This window comes from Sphaerodactylus townsendi, linkage group LG06 (assembly GCF_021028975.2).
Source record: "Sphaerodactylus townsendi isolate TG3544 linkage group LG06, MPM_Stown_v2.3, whole genome shotgun sequence".
NCBI lineage: Eukaryota > Metazoa > Chordata > Lepidosauria > Squamata > Sphaerodactylidae > Sphaerodactylus > Sphaerodactylus townsendi.
In genome coordinates, this window is record NC_059430.1 from 131,512,487 (window position 1) to 131,535,395 (window position 22,909).

The 22,909-nt window shown below is 49.0% G+C and overlaps 2 protein-coding genes across 2 annotated transcripts in view; one reads left to right on the forward strand and one right to left on the reverse strand.

Annotated features, from left to right (window-relative positions):
* Positions 1 to 3,745, forward strand: part of ADAD2 (adenosine deaminase domain containing 2) — a 46,632-nt gene extending 42,887 nt beyond the window's left edge. The window contains exons 14-16 of the mRNA XM_048502109.1: positions 1,457 to 1,589; positions 2,805 to 2,958; positions 3,102 to 3,745. Of these exons, the coding sequence (XP_048358066.1) occupies positions 1,457 to 1,589; positions 2,805 to 2,915 (244 nt within the window). The 3' untranslated portion in view covers positions 2,916 to 2,958; positions 3,102 to 3,745. The remainder of the gene's footprint in view (positions 1 to 1,456; positions 1,590 to 2,804; positions 2,959 to 3,101) is intronic.
* Positions 3,746 to 7,427: 3,682 nt separating this feature from the next.
* Positions 7,428 to 20,846, reverse strand: LOC125435746 (ras-related protein ORAB-1-like). The gene is made up of 7 exons (XM_048502113.1): positions 20,554 to 20,846; positions 17,859 to 17,989; positions 16,401 to 16,473; positions 15,814 to 15,909; positions 13,651 to 13,746; positions 10,078 to 10,209; positions 7,428 to 8,484 (listed from the first exon to the last, which is right to left on the reverse strand). The coding sequence occupies exons 2-7, from the start codon at positions 17,879 to 17,881 to the stop codon at positions 8,263 to 8,265; spliced, it is 642 nt and encodes a 213-aa protein (XP_048358070.1). The 5' UTR covers positions 17,882 to 17,989; positions 20,554 to 20,846; the 3' UTR covers positions 7,428 to 8,262.
* Between the last annotated feature and the right edge of the window lie 2,063 nt (positions 20,847 to 22,909).

Consider the following 22,909-nt stretch of genomic DNA (forward strand, 5'->3'; position numbering starts at 1 on the left):
AACATTTGCTGAAAAGGAAAGGATACTTTTTATGTCCGTTGGCTGAAAATAGTGTGCTTTTGGTGTTTTATAGACAAGATAAATGGGAGATGGAAAAGTACTCTATAAACTGGATGTCTATTTAACTATACTTTAATAAGAAAACTTCTTGGTGTCAAATTTTATTTCAGGTTTGGGTTGGAGCACTTTTTGGAAGTAGAGATTTAAGAAGGTTGCCAGGTTCCACAGCTACTTGGAGTTCCTGCTTAGTCACCCTTTCTGCTCTGTCCCTGATTAAATAATGCTCATAGTATTGTCGAAGGCTTTCACGGCCGGAATCACTTGGGTGCTGTGTGGTTTCCGGGCTGTATGGCCGTGTTCTAGCAGCATTCTCTCCTGACGTTTCGCCTGCATCTGTGGCTGGCATCTTCAGATCCTCTGAAGATGCCAGCCACAGATGCAGGCGAAACGTCAGGAGAGAATGCTGCTAGAACACGGCCATACAGCCCGGAAACCACACAGCACCCAAATGCTCATAGCTTTCAAAATATTGCATTTTAAAATAATTTCTGTATCAATGTATTGTCGAAGGCTTTCACGGCCGGAATCACTTGGGTGCTGTGTGGTTTCCGGGCTGTATGGCCATCCCCTGCATCTGTGGCTGGCATCTTCAGAGGATCCTCTGAAGATGCCAGCCACAGATGCAGGCGAAACGTCAGGAGAGAATGCTGCTAGAACACGGCCATACAGCCCGGAAACCACACAGCACCCAAATTTCTGTATCCCTTTGTGTTACTGTGTGTGTGAAGTGATGTCAAGTCACAGCTGAAAGATGTTCAGAGGTGGTTTGCCACTGCCTGCTATCCCTTGGTGGTGGTCTGCTGCCCAAGTACTAACCTGGTTCGTATCTGGGATCTGATGGGATCAGGCTAGTGTGGGCCCTGCCTCTGTAGCCCTGCAGAATTTGAAACCGCCCTCCTTAATGCAGTTAGCTGCCTTCAGGGGAATCAAGCTCGACACGTCTGGCCACAGTGGCTCCAGCCCGATCTAAACTTGAGGTGAAAGAACTCACCTGTGGGGCTTTGTTCTCGCGCACCATCTTGCTCAGAGGGGGCTTCTGCTTCGTAGGAGGATTGTGCAAAACCCCCGCAAAGAGAGTTTTTCCTCCTCAGCACATTTCATTTAAGTCTGTGGTTCTCAACCTTCCTAATGCTGCGACCCTTTAATACAGTTCCTCATGTTGTGGTGACCCCCAACCATAGAATTATTTGTGTCTCGGTTCCTAAGACCATTGGAAATATGTGTTTTCCGATGGTCTTAGGCGACCCCCGCAAAAGGGTCGTTCGACCCACAGGTTGAGGACCGCTGATTTAAGTGATGCCGGGAGGTGTTGGTGGGCCGGCCGTTCTGTTCTGTGACTTGGCCTGTGGAGTCTCGTGATTCCTGCAGTGAAACCTCCCTCTCTTGCCTCCAACAGCATTCTGAGCCCAGACGGCCCCTGCCGCCCCAGTCGGATTTGCAAGGCTGCCATGCTGAAGTCCTTCCGGAAAGTGGCAAAGGAGATGAACAGAGGAGGCCTGGCCACGCTGGCCACTTACTACGAAGCCAAAGTGAGTCTTTTGGCCCCCTGCAAGATCCTGTGTTTTAGGAAGGGGGTAGAACAGTGGTGGTGAACCTTTGGCACTCCAGATGTTATGGACTACAATTCCCATCAGCCCCTGCCAGCATGGCCAATTGGCAGGGGCTGATGGGAATTGTAGTCCATAACATCTGGAGTGCCAAAGGTTCACCATCACGGGGGTAGAATCACACAGGATGGGGGTCCAAGACTGAATCCCCAGGTGTGCATTTGCGCAACTGATGGGGCAGAAAAGGATCAGAATTGCAGTGTGGGGGCGAGGGGGAGTAATTTTTTGCTTTATGCTGCTTTAAGCCCAGGAAGGAGGGGGGAGACGGGTGTCTGTTGGCGTTTGTTGTTTTCCCTGGCTCTTAAAGGAGTTAGTGCAGGGGTGGCCAACCCATGGGGCTCCAGATGTTTATGGACTACAATTCCCAATTGGCCATGCTGGCAGGGGCTGATGGGAATTGTAGTCCATGAACATCTGGAGCACCATAGGTTGGCCACCCCTAAGTTACTGGATGCCACAGCATGGGGGAGAAGAGTTAACCCTTCCTGAGAGATGTAGATGTGGCTTTACTCCAGATTTCCTAGGGAGCAGCAGTGGCGTAGGAGGTTAAGAAGCTCATGTATCTAATCTGGAGGAACCGGGTTTGATTCCCAGCTCTGCCGCCTGAGCTGTGGAGGCTTATCTGGGGAATTCAGATTAGCCTGTGCACTCCCACACACGCCAGCTGGGTGACCTTGGGCTAGTCACAGCTTCTCGGAGCTCTCTCAGCCCCACCTACCTCACAGGGTGTTTGTTGTGAGGGGGGAAGGGCAAGGAGATTGTAAGCCCCTTTGAGTCTCCTGCAGGAGAGAAAGGGGAGATATAAATCCAAACTCCTCCTCCTCCTCCTCCTCCTCCTCCCTGTTTTTTCACTGCTCTGGGATGCATCTAGGGCCGTGGTGGCGAACCTTTGGCACTCCAGATGTTATGGACTACAATTCCCATCAGCCCCTGCCAGCATGGCCAATTGGAGTGCCAAAGGTTCACCACCACGGATCTAGGGCCACAGACCTCAAGTGTCACAGATAATTTCCTTGGTTTTGGTTTTTCTTATTTCATTTGTGGCCAAGTAGCAGGGACCTTGTGCAGAATGTTGGGAGCCTGTCTTCCTCTTCAGCTCATTTTCTGTACCTCTTTGTTTCTGTCTCTCTCCACCAGGTTCAAGCGGTGGCCTATCAAAGCGTGAAGCAGCTGGTCTGTGCCCAGCTGGGCTTGCAAGGGTTTGGCAAGTGGTCCCAAAAGAGGCTTGTGGACATCTTTGCCAGCTGACCTGGCTCCATAGCATAGCATCCGGAAGCCGGAGGGTGTCTAGGCTTTAGAGCACAGGTGTCAAATTCGCACCCCTCCAGATGTCATGGACTACAGTTCCCATCATCCCCTGCCAGCATGATGCTGGCAGGGGATAATGGGAACTGTAGTCCATAACATCTGGAGGGGCACGAATTTGACACCTGTGCTTTAGAGGGATGAAGGACCAGTTGATCTTCAGTCGAGCAAGTGAAGGTCTTGGATGTTGTGATGTTCACTGGGAAGTTTTTAAATAATTTGTTTTTACACTGTCTCCTCTCAAGGCTGTTTCCTGTGTGAGGCTTTTAAGTTAGCACCGTTTAAGTTGTGTACAGGGGAGGCTAGTGTGTTTCCCCTTTTTTTGGTTGTATCTCCCTCCCCTCATTTTGTATCTGTGAGTGCCTTATCTGACACACACAGCGCAAGGTGAAAGGTACTCTGTGCAAGCTAAACATCTTTTAAAATTGCACACTTTCAGAGGATATATTCAAAGAGCAAAATTCTCTAAATGTTGTTAACCAGGGATTAGATTTTTACCATTTTTAATGTGCGCCAATGGTGCTAAGTTTGTGCACTTTAAAGTCTTCCTTGCTTTACCAGTTATTGGAAGAGAAAATCTTCTCTTTTCTTCGCAGTTTAGTTTTCAGTGCTACCATTCTGTTTTTTGGGGGGAGGGGAGTTGAGTGAGAAATTGGCACTTCTGTTGAGTATGGGTGGAAACAGAGCTCAGTGTTTGGAGTTTGGAAAGGCCTTATCCTTTTGTAACACAGTCTTTATAAACATGGGTCCCATTAAAAGAAGTATTGATCTTGGAACGTGTGCACGGCTGCTTGTTCAACCTGAGGTGGGACTGGCGTCTTGTGACTTTTGGCTTCTTGGGTTAATATGGCAACAGGACAACGATCTCATTTGTTGGGGTGAGCCAGCTTAACCCAGCAGAGCCTCAGAGAGAGTGCGGGAATGCCTGTGCCATCTGTTGCCCTCTGGGCAGGTGAGCTCACCTGTCACAAGATCCCCATGACTCACAGGTCACAAGATGCCTGAGTCATGGGTCACAAGATGCCCCAGACAAAGGGTCACAAGACCCAGGTGTGGAATGGGCCAGACGGAGATGTTTCTTCCTGCACGTACACTGCCCCCGCAGGCCATGAGCTGCACAATATTCTCCCGCTCTTCCGCCTCTGAACCCGCCTCCCGAAAACCCTAATAAAAGGTGCCAGGGACCAGAACACGGCAGAGTTGCCAGATCCACGGATCACGCTTCCTGCCACTGGCTCTCTCTACCGGATGATATCGCTGCGTCTCGCCTCTTCCTTGCGACCCTCGCGGGCCGACTTCACTCATTGCCAGGCTTTCTCCACAAATTTCTGTCTCCAGTCTGGGACCTCTGGAAACCTTGATTTTAAATGGAACATCCGGGCAGCCCTGACTTCATCAAGTGGAGAACGAGGCGCTGTGGATTTGGCGCAGACCTGGAAGATGACACGTAGTTTGATACTGGTTGCGTAATACAGCCTTTGTTCTTTGGTATCCAAGGGGAGAGAAATGGGAGTAGCACTGACAATGATAATAGAATTTGGAGCCTTCCTGCTTTGGAGCCTTCAAAACCCTTCGAACACACGTGCAAGTCTGTATTACTGTTATTAGGGAGGTGCGTATAATGTCCCAATTCTCTTTAAAAAATGGTTGCCATTTACAAATCAGGATTAAAAAAAAATTCTATCCACTCAGAAAAAAAAATCATCAATCCTTGTTAACTTCCAGCTTTGTTCTGTAGCTCCATGGTTGCAATAGAAGCTGGAGGGATAGGGAGTGAATCAGGAGATTGTGAGTGACAGGCACTTTCCAACCAGCTGAGTTAGCTGTTCTTGCAGCTGGAGAGGACTGCGCCAGTAGATTTCTGTACATGGCATTTCTGCCAACAATTGTGGTGTTTTAGTGGCCTGGGAAGACCTTTCTGGGCTGTACGTTAGCCGCCGATCTGTAGGCAATTCTGCTTTGCCTGTGCTGAACGCTTTCTTGTTGAGAGGCTGTGTGTAGCTGTTGCTGTTTAGCCTCTGTGTTTGGGTTTGTGCCTATTCCTTTTAGTGTTGCTGTGTATGTGTATTGCTGGTGTTGCTGGTCCACTGAATGCACACAAGTGAAATAATTACTTGTGTGCTACTTTATACATCAGTGGGAGACACAGTGTACTTAAGAACATAAGAACATAAGAACAAGCCAGCTGGATCAGACCAGAGTCCATCTAGTCCAGCTCTCTGCTACTCGCAGTGGCCCACCAGGTGCCTTTGGGAGTTCACATGTAGGATGTGAAAGCAATGGCCTTCTGTGGCTGTTGCTCCCGAGCACCTGGACTGTTAAGGCATTTGCAATCTCAGATCAAAGAGGATCAAGATTGGTAGCCATAAATCGACTTCTCCTCCATAAATCTGTCCAAGCCCCTTTTAAAGCTATCCAGGTTAGTGGCCATCACCACCTCCTGTGGCAGCATATTCCAAACACCAATCACACGTTGCGTGAAGAAGTGTTTCCTTTTATTAGTTCTAATTCTTCCCCCCAGCATTTTCAATGAATGCCCCCTGGTTCTGGTATTGTGAGAAAGAGAGAAAAATTTCTCTCTGTCAACATTTTCTACCCCATGCATAATTTTATAGACTTCAATCATATCCCCCCTCAGACTTCATCTCAGGAGCTCTGCATCACATGAAGGCCTCTATAAAACATTGAGGGATGATCCTGCTTCATCAAGAGATGTCATTTTTCTTAGTTTGGTACCCAGTCAAACCTTTATACCCATGGTGGCGAACCTTTGGCACTCCAGATGTTATGGACTACAATTCCCATCAGCCCCTGCCAGCATGGCCAATTGGCCATGCTGGCAGGGGCTGATGGGAATTGTAGTCCATAACATCTGGAGTGCCAAAGGTTTGCCACCACTGCTTTATACCCACACATTGCATCCGCCAGTGCCTTTCTGCTTTTACAGCAAGGTGTTTTAGCCGTCAAGAAGCACACTCTTTGCCACCCAACTGCCAGGTTTGTCACACTGTGCGTTAAATCCTCGCCTCAGTTCACAAATCAATATTGATTTTTTTGCACTTGGAAATAAAGGGCTGGTTGGAAATGCTGCCTTCCGAATAACTGCTTAACAAATTCAGGACTTTTTTATTTGCAAAAATCAGCTGTTGGGAAAGACCCAGATGGACAGAAGGGAAAGAATTCACGGCGGGAATGAGAGTTCTGTGGGTGCCCAGCTCTGTGCCGAAAGGGAGTGTGGTTAAGACTCCAGCTCTTTCCTTTGTTCACTGGAATCCTTTGCAGCCTTCAGGAGATATCACTTAAATACGCCATAATGAGAATGCTGGAGGCGTAAGTATTTCTTTTTTAAGAACATAAGAACGAGCCAGCTGGATCAGACCAGAGTCCATCTAGTCCAGCTCTCTGCTACTTGCAGTGACCCACCAGGTGCCTTTGGGAGCTCACATGCAGGAGGTGAAAGCAATGGCCTTCTGCGGCTGTTGCTCCCGAGCACCTGGACTGTTAAGGCATTTGCAATTTCAGATCAAAGAGGATCAAGATTGGTAGCCGTAGATCGACTTCTCCTCCATAAATCTGTCCAAGCCCCTTTTAAAGTTATCCAGGTTAGTGGCCATCACCACCTCCTGTGGCAGCATATTCCAAACACCAATCACACGTTGCGTGAAGAAGTGTTTCCTTTTATTAGTCCTAATTCTTCCCCCCAGCATTTTCAATGTATGCCCCCTGGTTTTTTAAGTAAATGGAAGCATGGCTATCACCAGGCACATATTTCTTGGAAAGCCCATGGGATGAACAAAATACATAGCAGCTTGCTTGTTTAAAAGAAAAGGAAACAAGGACACCGCTTGGCCTGCTCCTTCAAAGATACTGAAATGATTCTGGCAGTTGGTGGGGTTTATTGCTGCTCTTTCTGAGCATATTTGCAGTGGTCTTCTGGCCACAAGAGCCAGAAGTCGGTCAGGCCGACTTAGGGCAAGTACTAACTCATTGCATGGTGATCTGAACCCTCAGAACTTACGGGGGCATTAATGACCTAGACTCCTGAGCCATAGTAGTGGTGGTGAAGATTACTCTACCATGTGGTCAGGCGGGCACAAAAGATCTTAAATTGACGAAGGCTTTCATGGCCGGAATCACTGGGGTGCTGTGTGGTTTCCAGACTGTATGGCCGTGTTCTAGCAGCATTCTCTCCTGACGTTTCGCTTGAATCTGTGGCTGGCATCTTCAGAGGATCCTCTGAAGATGCCAGCCACAGATGCAGGTGAAACATCAGGAGAAAGTACTGCTAGAACACAGACATACAGCCCGGAAACCACACAGCACCCCAGATCTTAAATTGACTTTAACATTCATTCCCTTGCCTTCACAGAACCTTAGGAACTATAATTATGAGTGTTGTGATGGGGAAGCCAGGGAAATCCTTGGTGCAGTCAACAAACTACATACACACAGTTCTTAGGAATCATGGCTAGTGGTGTGAAACCAATTTTAAGTTTTTAGTGCATGTTACATCCACAGGGCTAGCAGGCAATAATAACATTGAAAGCATGTTTGGGGTTGGGGGGTGGCTGAGGAAACCGGTCCTTCTGACTTAATCCAGCACCCTTCAACAATGAAACGAAAGACTCCTTGTTTTAAAAAGCAGCTTTGTGAGGGAGGCCTGCATCTCAGACGTGGAGGCCACGCTGCTCAGATCCAGGCGTGGGTAGAAATTCCGGACGAGTCAAACAGGAACAAAAGTCTCTTGCAGGCCCTTTCTGCTATGCCACTTGGCAGCAGCCTGTTCAGTGTAGGGAGGTCCGTGGCTCCGTGGCCGAGCATCTGTGTGGCATGTAGAAGGTCCCAGATTCAATTCCTGGCATCTCCAAAGGATCTGGCGGCAGGTGATGCGAAAGACCTTTCTCCTCCTGAGACCCATGATGGACTGACGGTCTGATTCATTGGAAGGCAACTTCCTGTACGTTCACGTGCGCATTGCCCCATGGGACTCCCAGAAGCACTGACTGGATGAGCAAGGTTGATGCACCAGGTCAGGGGGTGGTTGCTGAACAGAAATGGATCTTTTGAGTCTGATGGGTGGGGAGGGATGAATGAAGCAAATGCAGGTTGACTGAGGCAGCATTTTCCAGCAGGACAGGTGGTCCACCATGCGTTCCCGAATCCGTGGAGGTACGTTGGGATGCTGTGAATGGAAGGCCCCCATTGCCCATGGCTGCTCCTGGGACCCAAGAGTCGTTAGCCCCGGCACACCTCCTGAACCGTCCGCTTGGTCCCGTGTGTGGCTCTTCCCCTAGCAACAGCCTCCCCCACCCTCTTCTCCCTTGCCAGCCCCTCCTTGCCTCAGGGGGCCACTCTGGATGTGGAGGCGGGGCTTGTGGCAGTCGTTCTGGGTGGGTCCGCTGCTCACGCGGTTCTTGATCTCCGCCGCCATGGTGAGGAAGGCCTGCTCAACGTTGGTGGCGTTCTTGGCGCTCGTCTCCAGGAAGGGCACCCCAAGGGAGTCTGCGTATTCCTGTGTGGGTGAGAAGAAACCCACCAAGAAACAAAGCGGTGGATGTTGGTTGTGTGGAGAGTTATACCTTCCTTCCCCACCAAAACAGGTCTCTCTTATTCAGCAGCTTTTTAAGGCAGGGGTGCTCAACCTTCCCTAGCCTTTGGGTGGGGGCTATTACCACAAGCTGGCTGCTGCAGGGAAAGGCAGAAGTTCAGGGACGGAGGTCATACATAAATCTAACAGCAACTTCAACATTTCGGGCCAAACTCTGTTAAACAGGCTGCCTTTGCAACAAACTCGGTGTTTAAAAATATTTTCTTGCCTACGCACAGATTAATTTTCAGCCAGTAGCCAGCTAGAAGCCTTGGTGGGCGAAAACCTCACCTGGCCCTGACCCCTTTCTTCAAGGACTTAGTAGACACCAGGAAAATGTTGGCATGTGCCCATGGGCACCACGTTGGGGACTCCTGTTTTAAGAAGAAGAAGAAGAGTTTGGATTTATATCCCCCCTTTCTCTCCTGCAGGAGACTCAAAGGGGCTGACAATCTCCTTGCCCTTCCCCCCTCACAACAAACACCCTGTGAGGTAGGTGGGGCTGAGAGAGCTCCGAGAAGCTGTGACTAGCCCAAGGTCACCCAGCTGGCGTGTGTGGGAGTGCACAGGCTAATCTGAATTCCCCAGATAAGCCTCCACAGCTCAGGCAGCAGAGCTGGGAATCAAACCCGGTTCCTCCAGATTAGATACATGAGCTCTTAACCGCGTGGCGTAGTGGTTAAGTGCTTGCACTGCCACTCACACGGTCAGGAGTTCGAGCCCCCTGTGGGTCAGATATCCTGGCAGCTGGCTCATGATCAACTCAACCATCCAGCCATTCCCTGGTCGGTAAATGAGTACCTAGCTCATCGCTAGGGGGTAAAGAATAGCCAGGGAAAGCAATGGCAAACTACCCCACAAAAACGGCTTGCCTATGAAATCACTGCTTGCAGTGGTACCCCAGGGTCGGACACGACTGAAGGGAAAACTTTACCTTTACTTTATATATCAAAGAATCTGATCCCAGATTCTCCAAGAAGAAGATGACTAGAAGAAGAGTTTGGATTTATACCCCCCCTTCTCTCCTGTAAGGAGACTCAAGGTGGCTTACAAACTCCTTTCCCTTCCTCTCTCCACGACAGACACCTTGTGAGGCAGGTGGGGCTGAGAGAGTTCAGAGAGAACTGTGACTAGCCCAAGGTCACCCAGCAGGAATGTGGGAGTGGGGAAACAAATCCGGTTCACCAGATAAGCCTCTGCCACTCAGGTGGAGACTCAAGGTGGCTTACAAACTCCTTTCCCTTCCTCTCTCCACGACAGACACCTTGTGAGGCAGGTGGGGCTGAGAGAGTTCAGAGAGAACTGTGACTAGCCCAAGGTCACCCAGCAGGAATGTGGGAGTGGGGAAACAAATCCGGTTCACCAGATAAGCCTCTGCCACTCAGGTGGAGGAGTGGGGAATCCAACCCAGTTCTCCAGATTAGAATCCACCTGCTCCTCACCCCTACAACACACTGGCTCCAATATGATGTGTAATCTGTCCTTGGCAGCAAAACTAGTGCGACACTCTCCTCGTACCTTGGCTGTTGTGTAGTCTACTGCCTTCTTGCTGGAGAGGTCACTCTTGTTCCCCACAATCAGCTTGTTGACATTCTCGCTGGCATAACGATTGATTTCCTCCAGCCAAAGGTGCATGTTGTTGAAGGAGTCCTATGGCAGAGAGGGGTCCTGCCGGTCAGGTGCCAGCCGCCACAGCCTCTCCCGGTCCCCCCCCCCTCCGCTGCTTCCCCCTGAGCATGTGATTCACTTGCCTTCCCCAGGCAACATTTCTCCCTCCCCTTCAATTCCCCCCCCCCTTTCATTTGCCACCCCCCCCCCCCCCTTCATTTGCGTACAGTTCTGGGCCCAGCAATTCAAGAAGGATATTGACAAGCTGGAACGGGTCCAGAGGAGGGCAACCAAAATGGTAAAAGGTCTGGAATCCCTGCCCTATGAGGAGAGGCTTAGGGAGTTGGGGATGTTTAGTCTGGAGAAGCGAACATTAAGGTGGGGCATGATAGCTATGTTTAAATATTTGAAGAGGTGCCCCAGAGGCTAGATTCCACCATAATGAGCAAAAGGGGAAGCTACGCAACCTGCTTATCTGAGGGACCGTCTCTCCCTATACCGCCCTTCTAGGCCCCTCTCTCGTCGGAGGCAGACCTACTGGTGATCCCTGGCCCCAAGGTGATCCGGCTGGCCTCTACAAGGGCCAGTGCTTTTACGGCTCTGGCCCCTACCTGGTGGAACAGACTTCCAGGTGAGATCAGGGCCCTGCGGGACTTACAAAGTTTCCGCAGGGCCTGTAAAACGGACCTGTTCTGCCAGGCGTTTGGCCAGCCGGGATGATGTCAACTCCGCCATAAGAACATCTGGCCTCCCGTGGGTACATAAAGGGGGAAGGAGGGGTTGTTTAGTATTTTATAGTATAGTACAACCATCTGTAGTTAGTATTTTATATATTATTTTATTGTAAATTATGTATTTGATGTTTTAAATTGTTTAGTGTTGATGGACACCGCCCTGAGCCTTTGGGGAGGGCGGTACATAAATATAAATAAATAAATAAATAAATAAGAAAGAGATAATATGTACCAACCAGGCTGAAACAACTGTTTCAAAAACAGATACCAAACATTTGCAAGAAGCAGGGGGAAAATCTAGCAGAGCACAGTTCGATCGATTACAATTGTTATTACATTGAGAGTCTTGATCTCTATTCGACTTAGCAGCCTTGAAGTTTCTTAACGAGGTTGGCACTTCTCTAGATTCTGGCTACCTTGTTTTGCCTATGCAATTGTATGGTTGTGCATATGTTGATATTATTACTTACAAGTAAAATCTTTTCTCTCAAGCGGGAGGTATCTGTTTTTGAAACAGCTGTTTCAGCCTGATTGGTCCATATTATCTCTTGTTTAGCCTCAGAGACTAGGACACGGAGTAATGGATTCAAAGTGCAGGAAAAGAGGTTCCATCTAAACATTAGGAAGAACTTCCTGACTGTCAGGGCTGTTAGACAGTGGAATTTATTGCCTGGGAGAGTGGTGGCATCTCCTTCTTTGGAGGTTTTTAAAGAGAGGCTGGATGAACATATGTTGGGAATGCTTTGATTGTGTGTTCCTGCAGGGCAGGGGGTTGGACTGGATGGCCCTGGTGGTCTCTTCCAACTCTATGATTCTATGAACCATAATCTCCAGATCAAGCAAAAAGCTGATAAATCTCTTAACTATAGGATGGGTCATGCAGGAGGGCAAGTTGGAAATATCTGTGGGCTACTGTGTTTTGTAAGGAAATACTGCATATATAAGAAAATACTTTACACAACAAGGGATTAAAATGTGGAATTTGCTGCCAGGAGGTGTAATGATGGCCACAACAAAGATTGCTTTAACAGGGGATTAGAAAGATTCCTGGGCTTTGCTGCTTTGTAAAGGCCCCTTCCACACATGCAGAATAATGCACTTTCAATCCACTTTCAGTGCACTTTGTGGCTGGATTTTAATGTGCGGAATAGCAAAATCCGCTTGCAAACAATAGTGAAAGTGGATTGAAAGTGCATTATTCTGCAAGTGCGGAAGGGGCCGTAAAGAGTGGAGCTCCAGCAGACAAGAAGCTGACCCCAGCAAGCTTGTGACTGGCTGCCAGTTAGAGAGCCAGTTTTCAGTTAGTGCTGTGAGGTTTGAGAGTGAGCTAAGGGATGGTTGTAGAGTAAACTTCTCCATTTTCTTTGTGTACAGCAGGGGTGTCCTACTCTGGGTTTTCAGATGTCCATGGACCACGATTCCCACCAGCCCTTGCCAATTGGCCATGCTGGCAGGGGCTGATGGGAATCATAGTCCATGACCATCTGGAGGGCCAGAGTTGGGTACCTGTGGTAGAAAGGTCACTCTTTGTGAAGGGACAGGTCAGGCAGATGAAAGATCTGTCCTGAGTTCCCAAAAATATAGCAGCGATACACTAAACTCACACTAGCTACTGAGTCATCTCTTGGGGAAATCCACTGAAGGAGAATAAGCAAAGGAGGCATATTGGGACAGTGGTATTTCACAGAGACAGAAGCGGATTCATTCTGTAGGGACACAGAAAAGAGAAATCCAGCTCAGAAACCTTATTGTGACCGGACATATCTGAGGTTCAGTTTGCTATAGACAGTTTGGAGAAATCCTGCTAAACTCTGTTACTTGGGGGTAAATAGGAAAGGGGGAAAGAGTGCTCTGTAGTAAACATCTGCAGAGGTAACCACCTGAAGTCTGTAAATTTGACTGATATATTTTAGAGAACTAAGAAAACCAACATCTACTGAAGAACTGTGCTAATCTGAAACAGTGCGATCTTCCAACTTCATCTTGCTCATATACAGTGCCTTATCAGCTTATCTGCTTTATTTATTTTATATTATTTTACTTCACCAGTTGTCATTGTTGTTTTCAAAATAAATTTATCCTAGTTCACCTTTTTAATATTTCTGGCTAGGAAAGGTGGTTATTTTCTGTTACACGAGCGACATTGTCTGGCTTCAGGTAAGCCTGGAAATTGGAGCCGTAGAAGCCCATTTATAATGTATTGGTAGAAAAGGATGTTGGACTTCACTGGTTTGATCCCACAGGTCTGTTCTTACGAAGGCCTTAGCCTCTATGCCCGTGGTGGCGAACCTTTGCATCTTCCAGCCGTTAAAGCAGTGGACTACATACTCCCTTTACTCAGCCAGTAATGGCTAACCTTCGGGCCAAGTGCTGGCAGGGGCTGATGGGAATTGTAGTCCATAACATCTGGAATGCCAAAGGTTCGCCACCACTGCTCTATGCCCTTTTGTTGGCCCTCTAGAGGAACTGGTTGGCCCCTGTGTGAGATAGGAGGCTGGACTAGATAGACCACTGGGCTGACCCAGCAAGGCTGTTATGTAGGATGTTTACAAGTCCCCGTCCCCCCCGCGAGTTTTGGAATATCTGGTCTAGGATATTCTTTTGCTTTTCTGTTTCTTCGAAGATCTTGTTAAGTGGTGTGGTGGCCAATACTGGGGCCAGGGGAAGGGGCAGTGGGAGAGGGAGCGGCCTGGTCCTTTAGTGCCCGTGCTCTTTCCTGAGTGCAAAGCTCATTCCTTTCCCACCTCACCTGGTCTGTCACGTCGTACACAATGATGATGCCGTGCGCTCCTCGGTAGTAGCTGGAGGTGATGGTGCGGAAGCGCTCCTGTCCTGCGGTATCCCACTGTGGGACAGAGAAATGTGTGGTTTTGCACAATGCTGCCTTCTAGTGGACACAGTTAGAGTTTATCAACTCACAAGATAAATTTTGACAAATCAGACAAAACATGTTTTGTCTGATTTGTCCTGGTTTGTCCTTCAGTTTGTCTTTTGTATGTTTTTACCAATGTAAACCATACAGATTGTTTATTGTAAATATACTATTCGAAACTTTAATAAAATTTATTATGAAAAAAACACCAAGATAAATTTTGAGGAGAAGCCTTGTGGGGGGGGTTGCTTATGTGCTGTGCTGTGAAGATTTCCCACGAAGTTCTCATCACTGTTGCAAATGCAGAGGCCACGTCACAGATTTCTCTGCCCTTTGTGCTTAATTCAGCCTTTGTGCTTAATTCAGCCTGGAGGGCTTTTAGACTTTAAAAAAGTCTATAATTGCCATGTCGCCATAGTGTTGAGCTCCGGCAATGTGTAGAGTTGCCAGGCCATGCCTAACAAATGGCGGGAGCTTGGTTTTACCACAGAGTTTGTGGCAGTTTCCAGAACTACTGACATCACTTCCGGGTCATGCACATGCAACATCAACATTTTTTTAAAAAATCCTCCCACTGTCATTCAAAGTGGTCACAGGCAATGGGGATTGCCGTAGCATTGGGCCAGGCAACCGAAGGATGTGTCAGTGATCAATTTTAAGCTATAGCAACACCTCAGGTATATTTGGGGATTGTCACACTGCTGTAGTTTGTCAGTACTTAACACTGTAGCCATTCCTCAATCACCAGTTGAAAAATGGAGCAGACTGTCTGCTGGGGGTGGTGGTGATGGTTTTGAAATGGGAGGCATTGCAGGGGAATTGCACAAGGAAAGCTGTGTGGATTTGGGCGGGACCTGCAGAAATGTGCCCACAAACACCCTTTGGTTGTTGTCTTTCCCGAGTTTGCGTCAAACCAGATTCAAGGAAGATCAGAGCAAAGGGACGGGACAGTTAGGGGATAAGAACATAAGAACAAGCCAGCTGGATCAGACCAGAGTCCATCTAGTCCAGCTCTCTGCTACTCACAGTGGCCCACCAGGTGCCTTTGGGAGCTCACATGCAGGATGTGAAAGCAATGGCCTTCTGTGGCTCTTGCTCCTGAGCCATCATGGGATGCCATCATGTCGATGCTCAAATAAAAACCCACACTCTTCCAGTCTGAATGTCCAACCAAACCAAAACTGCCATGTGGAAGCAACTGCAGTCTGTTGGAGCAAAACTGGAAAGAGGACTCTCTTGCCACCTAGTAATGAGGTTTTGTTTTGCGTTTGTGGCTGTGAAGCGTTCTGCCGAAGGGGTGATCCTTTGTCAGCCCAGCTGGGTCCTTTCTGCAGATTTGCTATTGAGTCGTTCCCCCACCCCACCCCGAACTTCCTCCAGTTCCTTCCTGGTTGCCACAGAGCCACGATTCGCAGTTTGAGATCTATGGTGTTTGGGTGAGTAGAATGAAGGGTTGTGGCCTTGGGCGAGGAACACTGGCTCTCCACATCTTTGCTATTCCTTTGTGGGGTCGGAAACAAAGCTGGGCAGGACTTCTATATTTCCCATAGCTGTGAAGAGAGACTTTTGGCATGCCCAACTGTCAGCCAGCAGGGAAACAAACGGGCCTTAAAAATATTGTCATCTTTGCAGCTGTTAGAGCCACAACATTTAATTCTGTCCTCCTTTTCATTTCTGCTCACTAAAACCATTCTACCATCTCTTTCCTGAGTGGGAACAGAGAATCTCAGCCTCTCGGTTTCTAGTTTTTCACACACACACACACACACACACACACCCCCCCCCCGACCTTGGGACTGTACCCTGTTTCCCCAAATATAAGACATACCCAGAAAATAAGACGTTGTAGGGGTTTTGCTGAAGTGTGAAATATAAGGCATCCCCCAAAAGTAAGACGTAGCAAAATTTTTGTTTGGAAGCATGCCCGACGAACAGAACACAGAAAAATAAGACATCCCCCGAAAATAAGACATAGCGCATCTTTGGGAGCAAAGATTAATATAAGACACTGTCTTATTTTCGGGGAAACACGGTACGTACAATTTGGAGCTTGATCGTCTTCCCTTCCAGTTCGATGGTCCGGATTTTGAAGTCCACTCCAATGGTGCTGATGTAACTGTCAGTGTAGGTGTCATCCTAAGGTGGGGGAGGAGAAAGGAGCTGTCATTGAGTTTGGGGCTTTTCCTGCTGAAGAAGTGAGGTGCCGAAACCGGTGTGTTGACCGTGTCAGGCTAGCCCCTGGGAGGCACAGATTCCAGTCTCTCCATTCTGCTGCGAAGCTTGCTAGGTTGGGAGGCTCTCAGCCTAGCCCACCTCTCAAGATTGTTGTGAGAAATAGGCAGGCAAGAAGGGATCACATGCTTTCTTCCCTTCTCTCATCTCTTAAAGTCATTTCAAAGGATAGCCATGTCAGCCAGTGTGATGGTTAAAAGCAGCGGACCGTAATCTTGAGAACCAGGTTCGATTCTCCACTCCTCCGCATGAGCGGCGGACTCTAAGGGTGGCTGGCCGGCTGGCTGGAGGAGGACGTAAATGGAAGCAAAATGTAGGATTTGCTCTTTGGTCCCTGCCTTCTTCCCTTCTGAGATTTTAGCAAAAGCGATTTGAACTCTGCAAGGAGGGCTTACCGCAAAGCGGAGGAGGAGACATGACTTCCCGACCCCAGAATCACCGATCAAGAGGAGTTTAAACAAGTAATCACTGTTGTTGGGGAAGGAAAGAGAAACAAGATTTGGTGAGCATTTTTCTGCGTGGGGCACAGATGGAGGGGAGATGCAATAGAGCCATGGTGGCGAACCTTTGGCACTCCAGATGTTATGGACTACAATTCCCATCAGCCCCTGCCAGCATGGCCAATTGGCTGATGGGAATTGTAGTCCATAACATCTGGAGTGCCAAAGGTTCGCCACCACTGCAATAGAGGTTTATAAAATTATGCTTGGAGCGGAGAGAGCTTTTTCTTCTCTCTCCCGTAACACTGCAACTCAGGGGCAGCAGGACAGAGATAAGGAAATGCTTCTTCATTCAAGGAGTAATTAAACTATAGACTTTATGCCAGCAGAGAGGATGGTGTTAGATGGGGGCCTTAAAGGGGTATAGACAGCTTCAATGAGGAAAGGGCCGTCAAGAGCTACTCGCCAGAGTGATTACAGGGAACCCCCATAGACAGACACAGCAAACCTCTGGATCCCAGAGCTCGGAGGCAGCAACAGGGGAAGGCCCCAACCTCTGTGTCCTGTTTGTTGGTCCTTCAGATCAACTGTTTGGCCACTGAGCAGAGCAACTAGTGGACCACTGGTCTGATCCAGCAAGGTTCTTCTTAATTGGACAACAGGAGACTCACAGTCTCCAGAAATGCTGCATGAGTGAGGTTATCAGAGGTTGGTTTTCTCTCCAGGTTGAGACAACCAAGAACCAACGGGCATTGACATAAGAACATAAGAACTAGCCTGCTGGATCAGACCAGAGTCCATCTAGTCCAGAACTCTGCTACTCGCAGTGGCCCACCAGGTGCCTTTGGGAGCTCACATGCAGGATGTGAAAGCAAGGGCCTTCTGCTGCTGCTGCTCCTGAGCACCTGGTCTACTAAGGCATTTGCAATCTGAGATCAAGGAGGATCAAGATTGGTAGCCATAGATCGACTTCTCCTCCATAAATCTGTCCAAGCCCCTTTTAAAGCCATCCAGGTTAGTAGCCATCACCACCTCCTGTGGCAGCATATTCCAAACGCCAATCACACGTTGCCTGAAGAAGTGTTTCCTGTTATTAGTCCTAATTCTTCCCCCCAGCATTTTCAATGTATGCCCCCTGGTTCTAGTATTGTGAGAAAGAGAGAAAAATTTCTCTTTGTCAACATTTTCTACCCCATGCATAATTTTATAGACTTCAATCATATCCCCCCTCAGACGTGTCCTCCCTAAACTAAAGAGTCCCAAACACTACAGCCTCTCCTCATAAGGAAGGTGCTCCAATCCTTCAATCAGATCATCCCATTCACTAACCCTTTTACCCAACTTCCCCGCCCATACAGCTGTGCAGCTTACAACCCCTTCCTGGCCACATCCCCTGTCTCACGAGCTACTCACTATTCAGGACTGATGGTTGACATATTAGCAGGCAGACATGCAGACAGACGGACTTCCTGCTACTGTGAACACGGGGAAGGAAAGAAGAGAAGACAAGCGGGTGTGCTGTGGAGCAGGTGTTCAGTTGCTCCCTGTTTTGGACAAACAGAAGATGAATCACATGTCGAATTTTTTAAAATTTCCCTCCTTTAAGATAAAAAAAGAAATTGAACGCAAGGAATGGAGGGGAACAAGTCACTGACAAATTCCTGTTTCAGAAGAAGGAACTGCTGTTCGGAAAAGCTGTATTTTTGAATTCAGGCCAGATTCCCAGTTCTGATTACATCTGCCACAAGCAGGAGGCGGACCACTTTGTACAAAAAGTTAATCGTCTCCCATCTGGCTTAATATGACAGTATCTCTGTGCTGAAGCACTGTAGCATTTTGGTTGTTGTGTGTACGTCGCGTGAGGATTGCCAATCTCCAGGTAAGACCTGGAGATCTGGAATTACAGCTGATCTCCGGCCTACAAAGATCGCTGCCCCTGGAGGAAATTGATGCTTTGGAGGACGGACTCTGTTGGCACTAGATCCTGTTGAGGACCATCCCCGAAATCCCACCTTCCCCAAGCTTCATTCCCAAAGTCCCCTGGAATTTCCCAACCTGGGCAGCCCTTAGATTTGTTCTTGGTAATGTGGTTTTTAGGAGCCATATGGCATAGTGGTTAAATGCTTGCACTGCCATTCACATGGTCAGGAGTTCGAGCCCCCTGTGGGTCAGATATCCTGGCAGCTGGCTCATGGTCAACTCAGCCATGCATCCATTCCTTGGTTGGTAAATGAGTACCGAGCACATAGCTAGGGGGTAAAGAATAGCCGGGGAAAGCAATGGCAAACTACCCCACAAAAGCGACTTGCCTATGAAATCACTGCTTGCAGTGGTACCCCAGGGTCGGATATGACTGAAGGGGAAACTTTACCTTTATTGTGGTTCGGCTTTATATCTCTTTTGAGCTTTGTCTTCCCCAGTTCTTCATTTTATAAAATCCAGCCTTATCCAGATTATACCATTCTATTCAGAAGCCTGTTCACAAGGCCCAATGTGAGACTATGGCGTAGGAGGTTAAGAGCTCGTGTATCTAATCTGGAGGAACCGGGTTTGATTCCCCGCTCTGCCGCCTGAGCTGTGGAGGGAATTCAGATTAGCCTGTACATTCCCACATACGCCAGCTGGGTGACCTTGGGTTAGTCACAGCTTCTCGGAGCTCTCTCAGCACCACCCACCTCCCAGGGTGTTTGTTGTGGGGTGGGGAGGGCAAGGAGATTGTCAGCCCCTTTGAGTCTCCTGCAGGAGAGAAAGCGGGGATATAAATCTTCTTCTTCTTCTATAAAGGAAAACAAGACCTGAACAAGGCTATTAATTTCTGGAGGGAATTAATTAATAGGATTGGAGGGAATTAATTAATTAATGGGATTGCCATAAATTCGAAGTTCCTTGTCTGTACTTACACCCCGAAGCCCTCCCCTTCGTTCAAGATGTGCAGGGCTTTAGCTGTGGTAAGGGAAAATAACACGTTTTGTTCTGGTCCAACAATGCTTCTGATAGACGAGTTCAATTGATATTTGTGGAACCTCCTGCCACAGTGAGCCAACTGGCCTATAAGAATCCTTGAGCATGGCAAACACATTGGTTTTATTACTCTGCCATACCTTCCTCCGAAGGAATCCTTGGAATTGTAGTTCTGTGATCCAGATTCTATTTGCCATCCCTGTAGTCATTCCTCGTCACAGAACTGCAGTTCCCAGACCTCCCCAGAAAGGGGGGAAATTGTTAAACCTGTTCAGATTTGCAGCGTAGATGCACAGGAAGTTGTCCTGAAAAGTCTTCTGTTTTTGATACTATCAACTAGCCATTTTTCAAAATGGAATTTTTCTTTCCTTAATGCCGCTGACCTCTTCCTCTTCCACTCTGCCATTTATTAAAATATGGTGAATCAGTCACAATGCCTGAATTCCTCATTTAAAAAGTCTAAATTTCTAAAAAATTCTTCAAAAGTCTAAATTTTAAAAGTCTAAATTTTAAAAGTCTAAAAGTCACATTTGACCGGGAAGAGACTCGTTCTTTTTTTGCCCCCTCCGCTGCAGATCTTTCGCCCACTGTCATGTGGTTCCCCCCCCCTCCCCAACTGTGGTAAACAAGTCTCTGGCAGAGGTCTTTGGGTTTTCCAAAACCAGAAAGATCTTTTCCCTCCTCTCTGAACAGTCCTGTGGGAGGAATTCTCCAAAACGTGCCGCTTAATGCAACCCTCCCACCAGCTCTTTGCTTGCTCTCCCGCACTCCAGTTAGTTAGTCCCAACCCTAATTGCCCAGGAGACGATGAGGCCTGGAATAAAACTGCACTGGAAGGGAGGCATTAGCAGAACACCCAGGCACAACAGCCCAGTTTGCTGCCTGAATCCACCCTGTCCTAAGAGCTCGAAGCATCACACCTGTCCTGCCCCCAGCAGCTGGCAGCTCTGCAGCAGAAGGTGTTCCCTTCCTCTCTGTCCTTCCACAAAATCAGCCCTTTGTGAAAAGGAGGGATTTGCGTCCGCTTCTTGATCGTCCCCCACCAGCCACCCCACCCCTGCCATTCCATTCTGGGAGGATGCTCCTTGTATCTTTGCCAGCTTTGAAACCAGGATGGGGGAGGGATGCGGATGGGATGACTTGGTACCTTTAAGGCTCGCCTCTGCTGTTTCCGAGCAGGGAGCAGCTCCGGTCCAGTTCATAGAGGATGAGCAAAGTGTCCTGGGCAGGATGGGTCCCCTTGTCCAAGTATCCAGTGGGGAGATCCCATGCAGGTGGGACAGTGTTGAAGCATAGGTGGCAAGATTTGCAACAGCTGGTGCGTAAGGAGAAGCCAGAACACCTGGGTCGCTGCCTCAAAGGGGGAAGGAGCAGAGGCGCTCCCCTCCCCGGCCCCCCAGTTTCCCCAGCAGCTGGCTGGCTATCCTCCCTTGCCTTGCTGCAAAGATGCTCCCAGCTGAAGGCAACACTATTGGCCAGCTGTTGGGGATGATGTCATCCGACGGGGCTGAGGATTGGCTGGGCTGGGATAGGATCTGCCTGCTGGTGCCTTTCATCTTGCAAAGAACAGGGGGAGATTCCTGCAGGAGAGCTGCTGGGGGGCAGAGAGCAAACGCGCGCCTGCAAATGGGCCAGCTTCAGGGGAAGCGGGAGGAAAAGGATTATTTTACTGTTTTAATACGTGACTGCGGTTACTCCAAAAGGGGGGATTTTCTGTGCATGCTTGGATGGGGGGGAGGGATGAGCACGGCCTTCGTGGTTGTGAATGTAGAAGCAGAAGCAGAGAGTCTCAGGGGCTTCACTGAAGGCGACTCCCTGTGTGCAACTTTGCCATGCAATAAAGAGATGTGCGCGCGTCTGCCTCTGTGTTGTGAGAAAGCGAGCGTCGAGCATTATTTGTGTCATTCTGCAAGGATGCTTTGCCACAAAGTTTAGACTAAATCCGTGGTGACGAACCTTTGGCACTCCAGATGTTATGGACTACAATTGGCCATGCTGGCAGGGGCAGATGGGGATTGTAGTCCATAACATCTGGAGTGCCAAAGGTTTGCCACCACTGGACTATATGAACCAGCATCGGGTGGCTCCATAAAGATTAACAAGAATGTATTCCAGCCACCTTTTGTCAGACTTGTGCATCATGTGAGCACAAGGCAGAAATGTTATGTACAAAGTTGCATCTGCCTGACAGCTGCCCAGGGGTGTAGCGGAGGCAGACGGCACCCAAGGCTCGCCCTGTGCGCTGCCCCCCTCAGCTGAGCCCCTTCCCCAAACTCCCACAGTTTGGGACGGGGGTGCAGTAGGGCTCCAAGCTCCATACGGAGCTGGGAGTGGGGCCAGCCGGGCTCACCCCACTCCCAAACCCCATGAAGAGTTTGGGAGCAGGGAAGGCCCATTCAAGCAGCCCGAGTCCAGCTCAAAACTCAACACTCGCCTCACTGAGGCCAGGATTGGCTTGAACCTCTGACCTCACTGACTCCAGTTTTATGCTATTAGCTCGCCAACAGTATGAAACTGAAGAAGAAGAGGAAGAAGAGGAAGAGGAGGAGGAGGAAGAGGAAGAAGAGGAGGAAGAAGAGGAAGAGGAAGTAGAGGAGGAAGGAGAAGAAGAGGAGGAAGAAGAAGAGGAGGAGGAAGAGGAAGAAGCGGAAGAGGAGGAAGAGGAAGAAGAAGAAGAGGAAGAAGAGGAGGAAGAAGAGGAGGAAAAGGAGGAAGAAGAAGAGGAAGAAGAAGAGGAGGAGGAGGAGTTTGGATTTCTATCCCCCCTTTCTCTCCTGCAGGAGACTCAAAGGGGCTGACAATCTCCTTGCCCTTCCCCCCTCACAACAAACACCCTGTGAGGTGGGTGGGGCTGAGAGAGCTCTGAGAAGCTGTGACTATCCCAAGGTCACCCAGCTGGCGTGTGTGGGAGTGTACAGGCTAATCTGAATTCCCCAGAGAAGCCTCCACAGCTCAGGCGGCAGAGCGGGGAATAAAACCCGGTTCCTCCAGATTAGATACACGAGCTCTTGACCTCCTACGCCACTGAAGCTGGTTTGCTGAGAGGCTCGGTTCAGTCCTGGCCTCAGCAAGCCTAGGGTTGACCTTCAAACTGCGGGCTTCAAGCCCGCAGCTTAAAGCTGGACCCAGGCCTCCTGCAGCCAGCATCGAATGGGCTCCCTGGGGTTTGGGAGCAGGATGAGTCTGGCCGGCCCTGCTCTGAACTCCATGTGGAGCTTGCGGGTGGGACCAGCCCTACTGGTCGTGTTCCTTTGAGGAAGTTCGGGGGAAGGGGCAAAGTTGCAGGGTGCGTGCAAAACCCCCCTCCCATGTGACCATCAGGAGTGACACCCAGGGCTCAGCCCCCCCTCAGGCCACTGCAGCTACCTGCTATGTCCATCTGAAAAAACCGGGTCCCACCCACAAAAGTTTGTGCTGAGTGAAATCTCCTTGACCCTTCAGGTACCCCCGGACTCCTGCTCAACAGATGAACACAGCGACCTCTCTGGAATTATTACAGCACA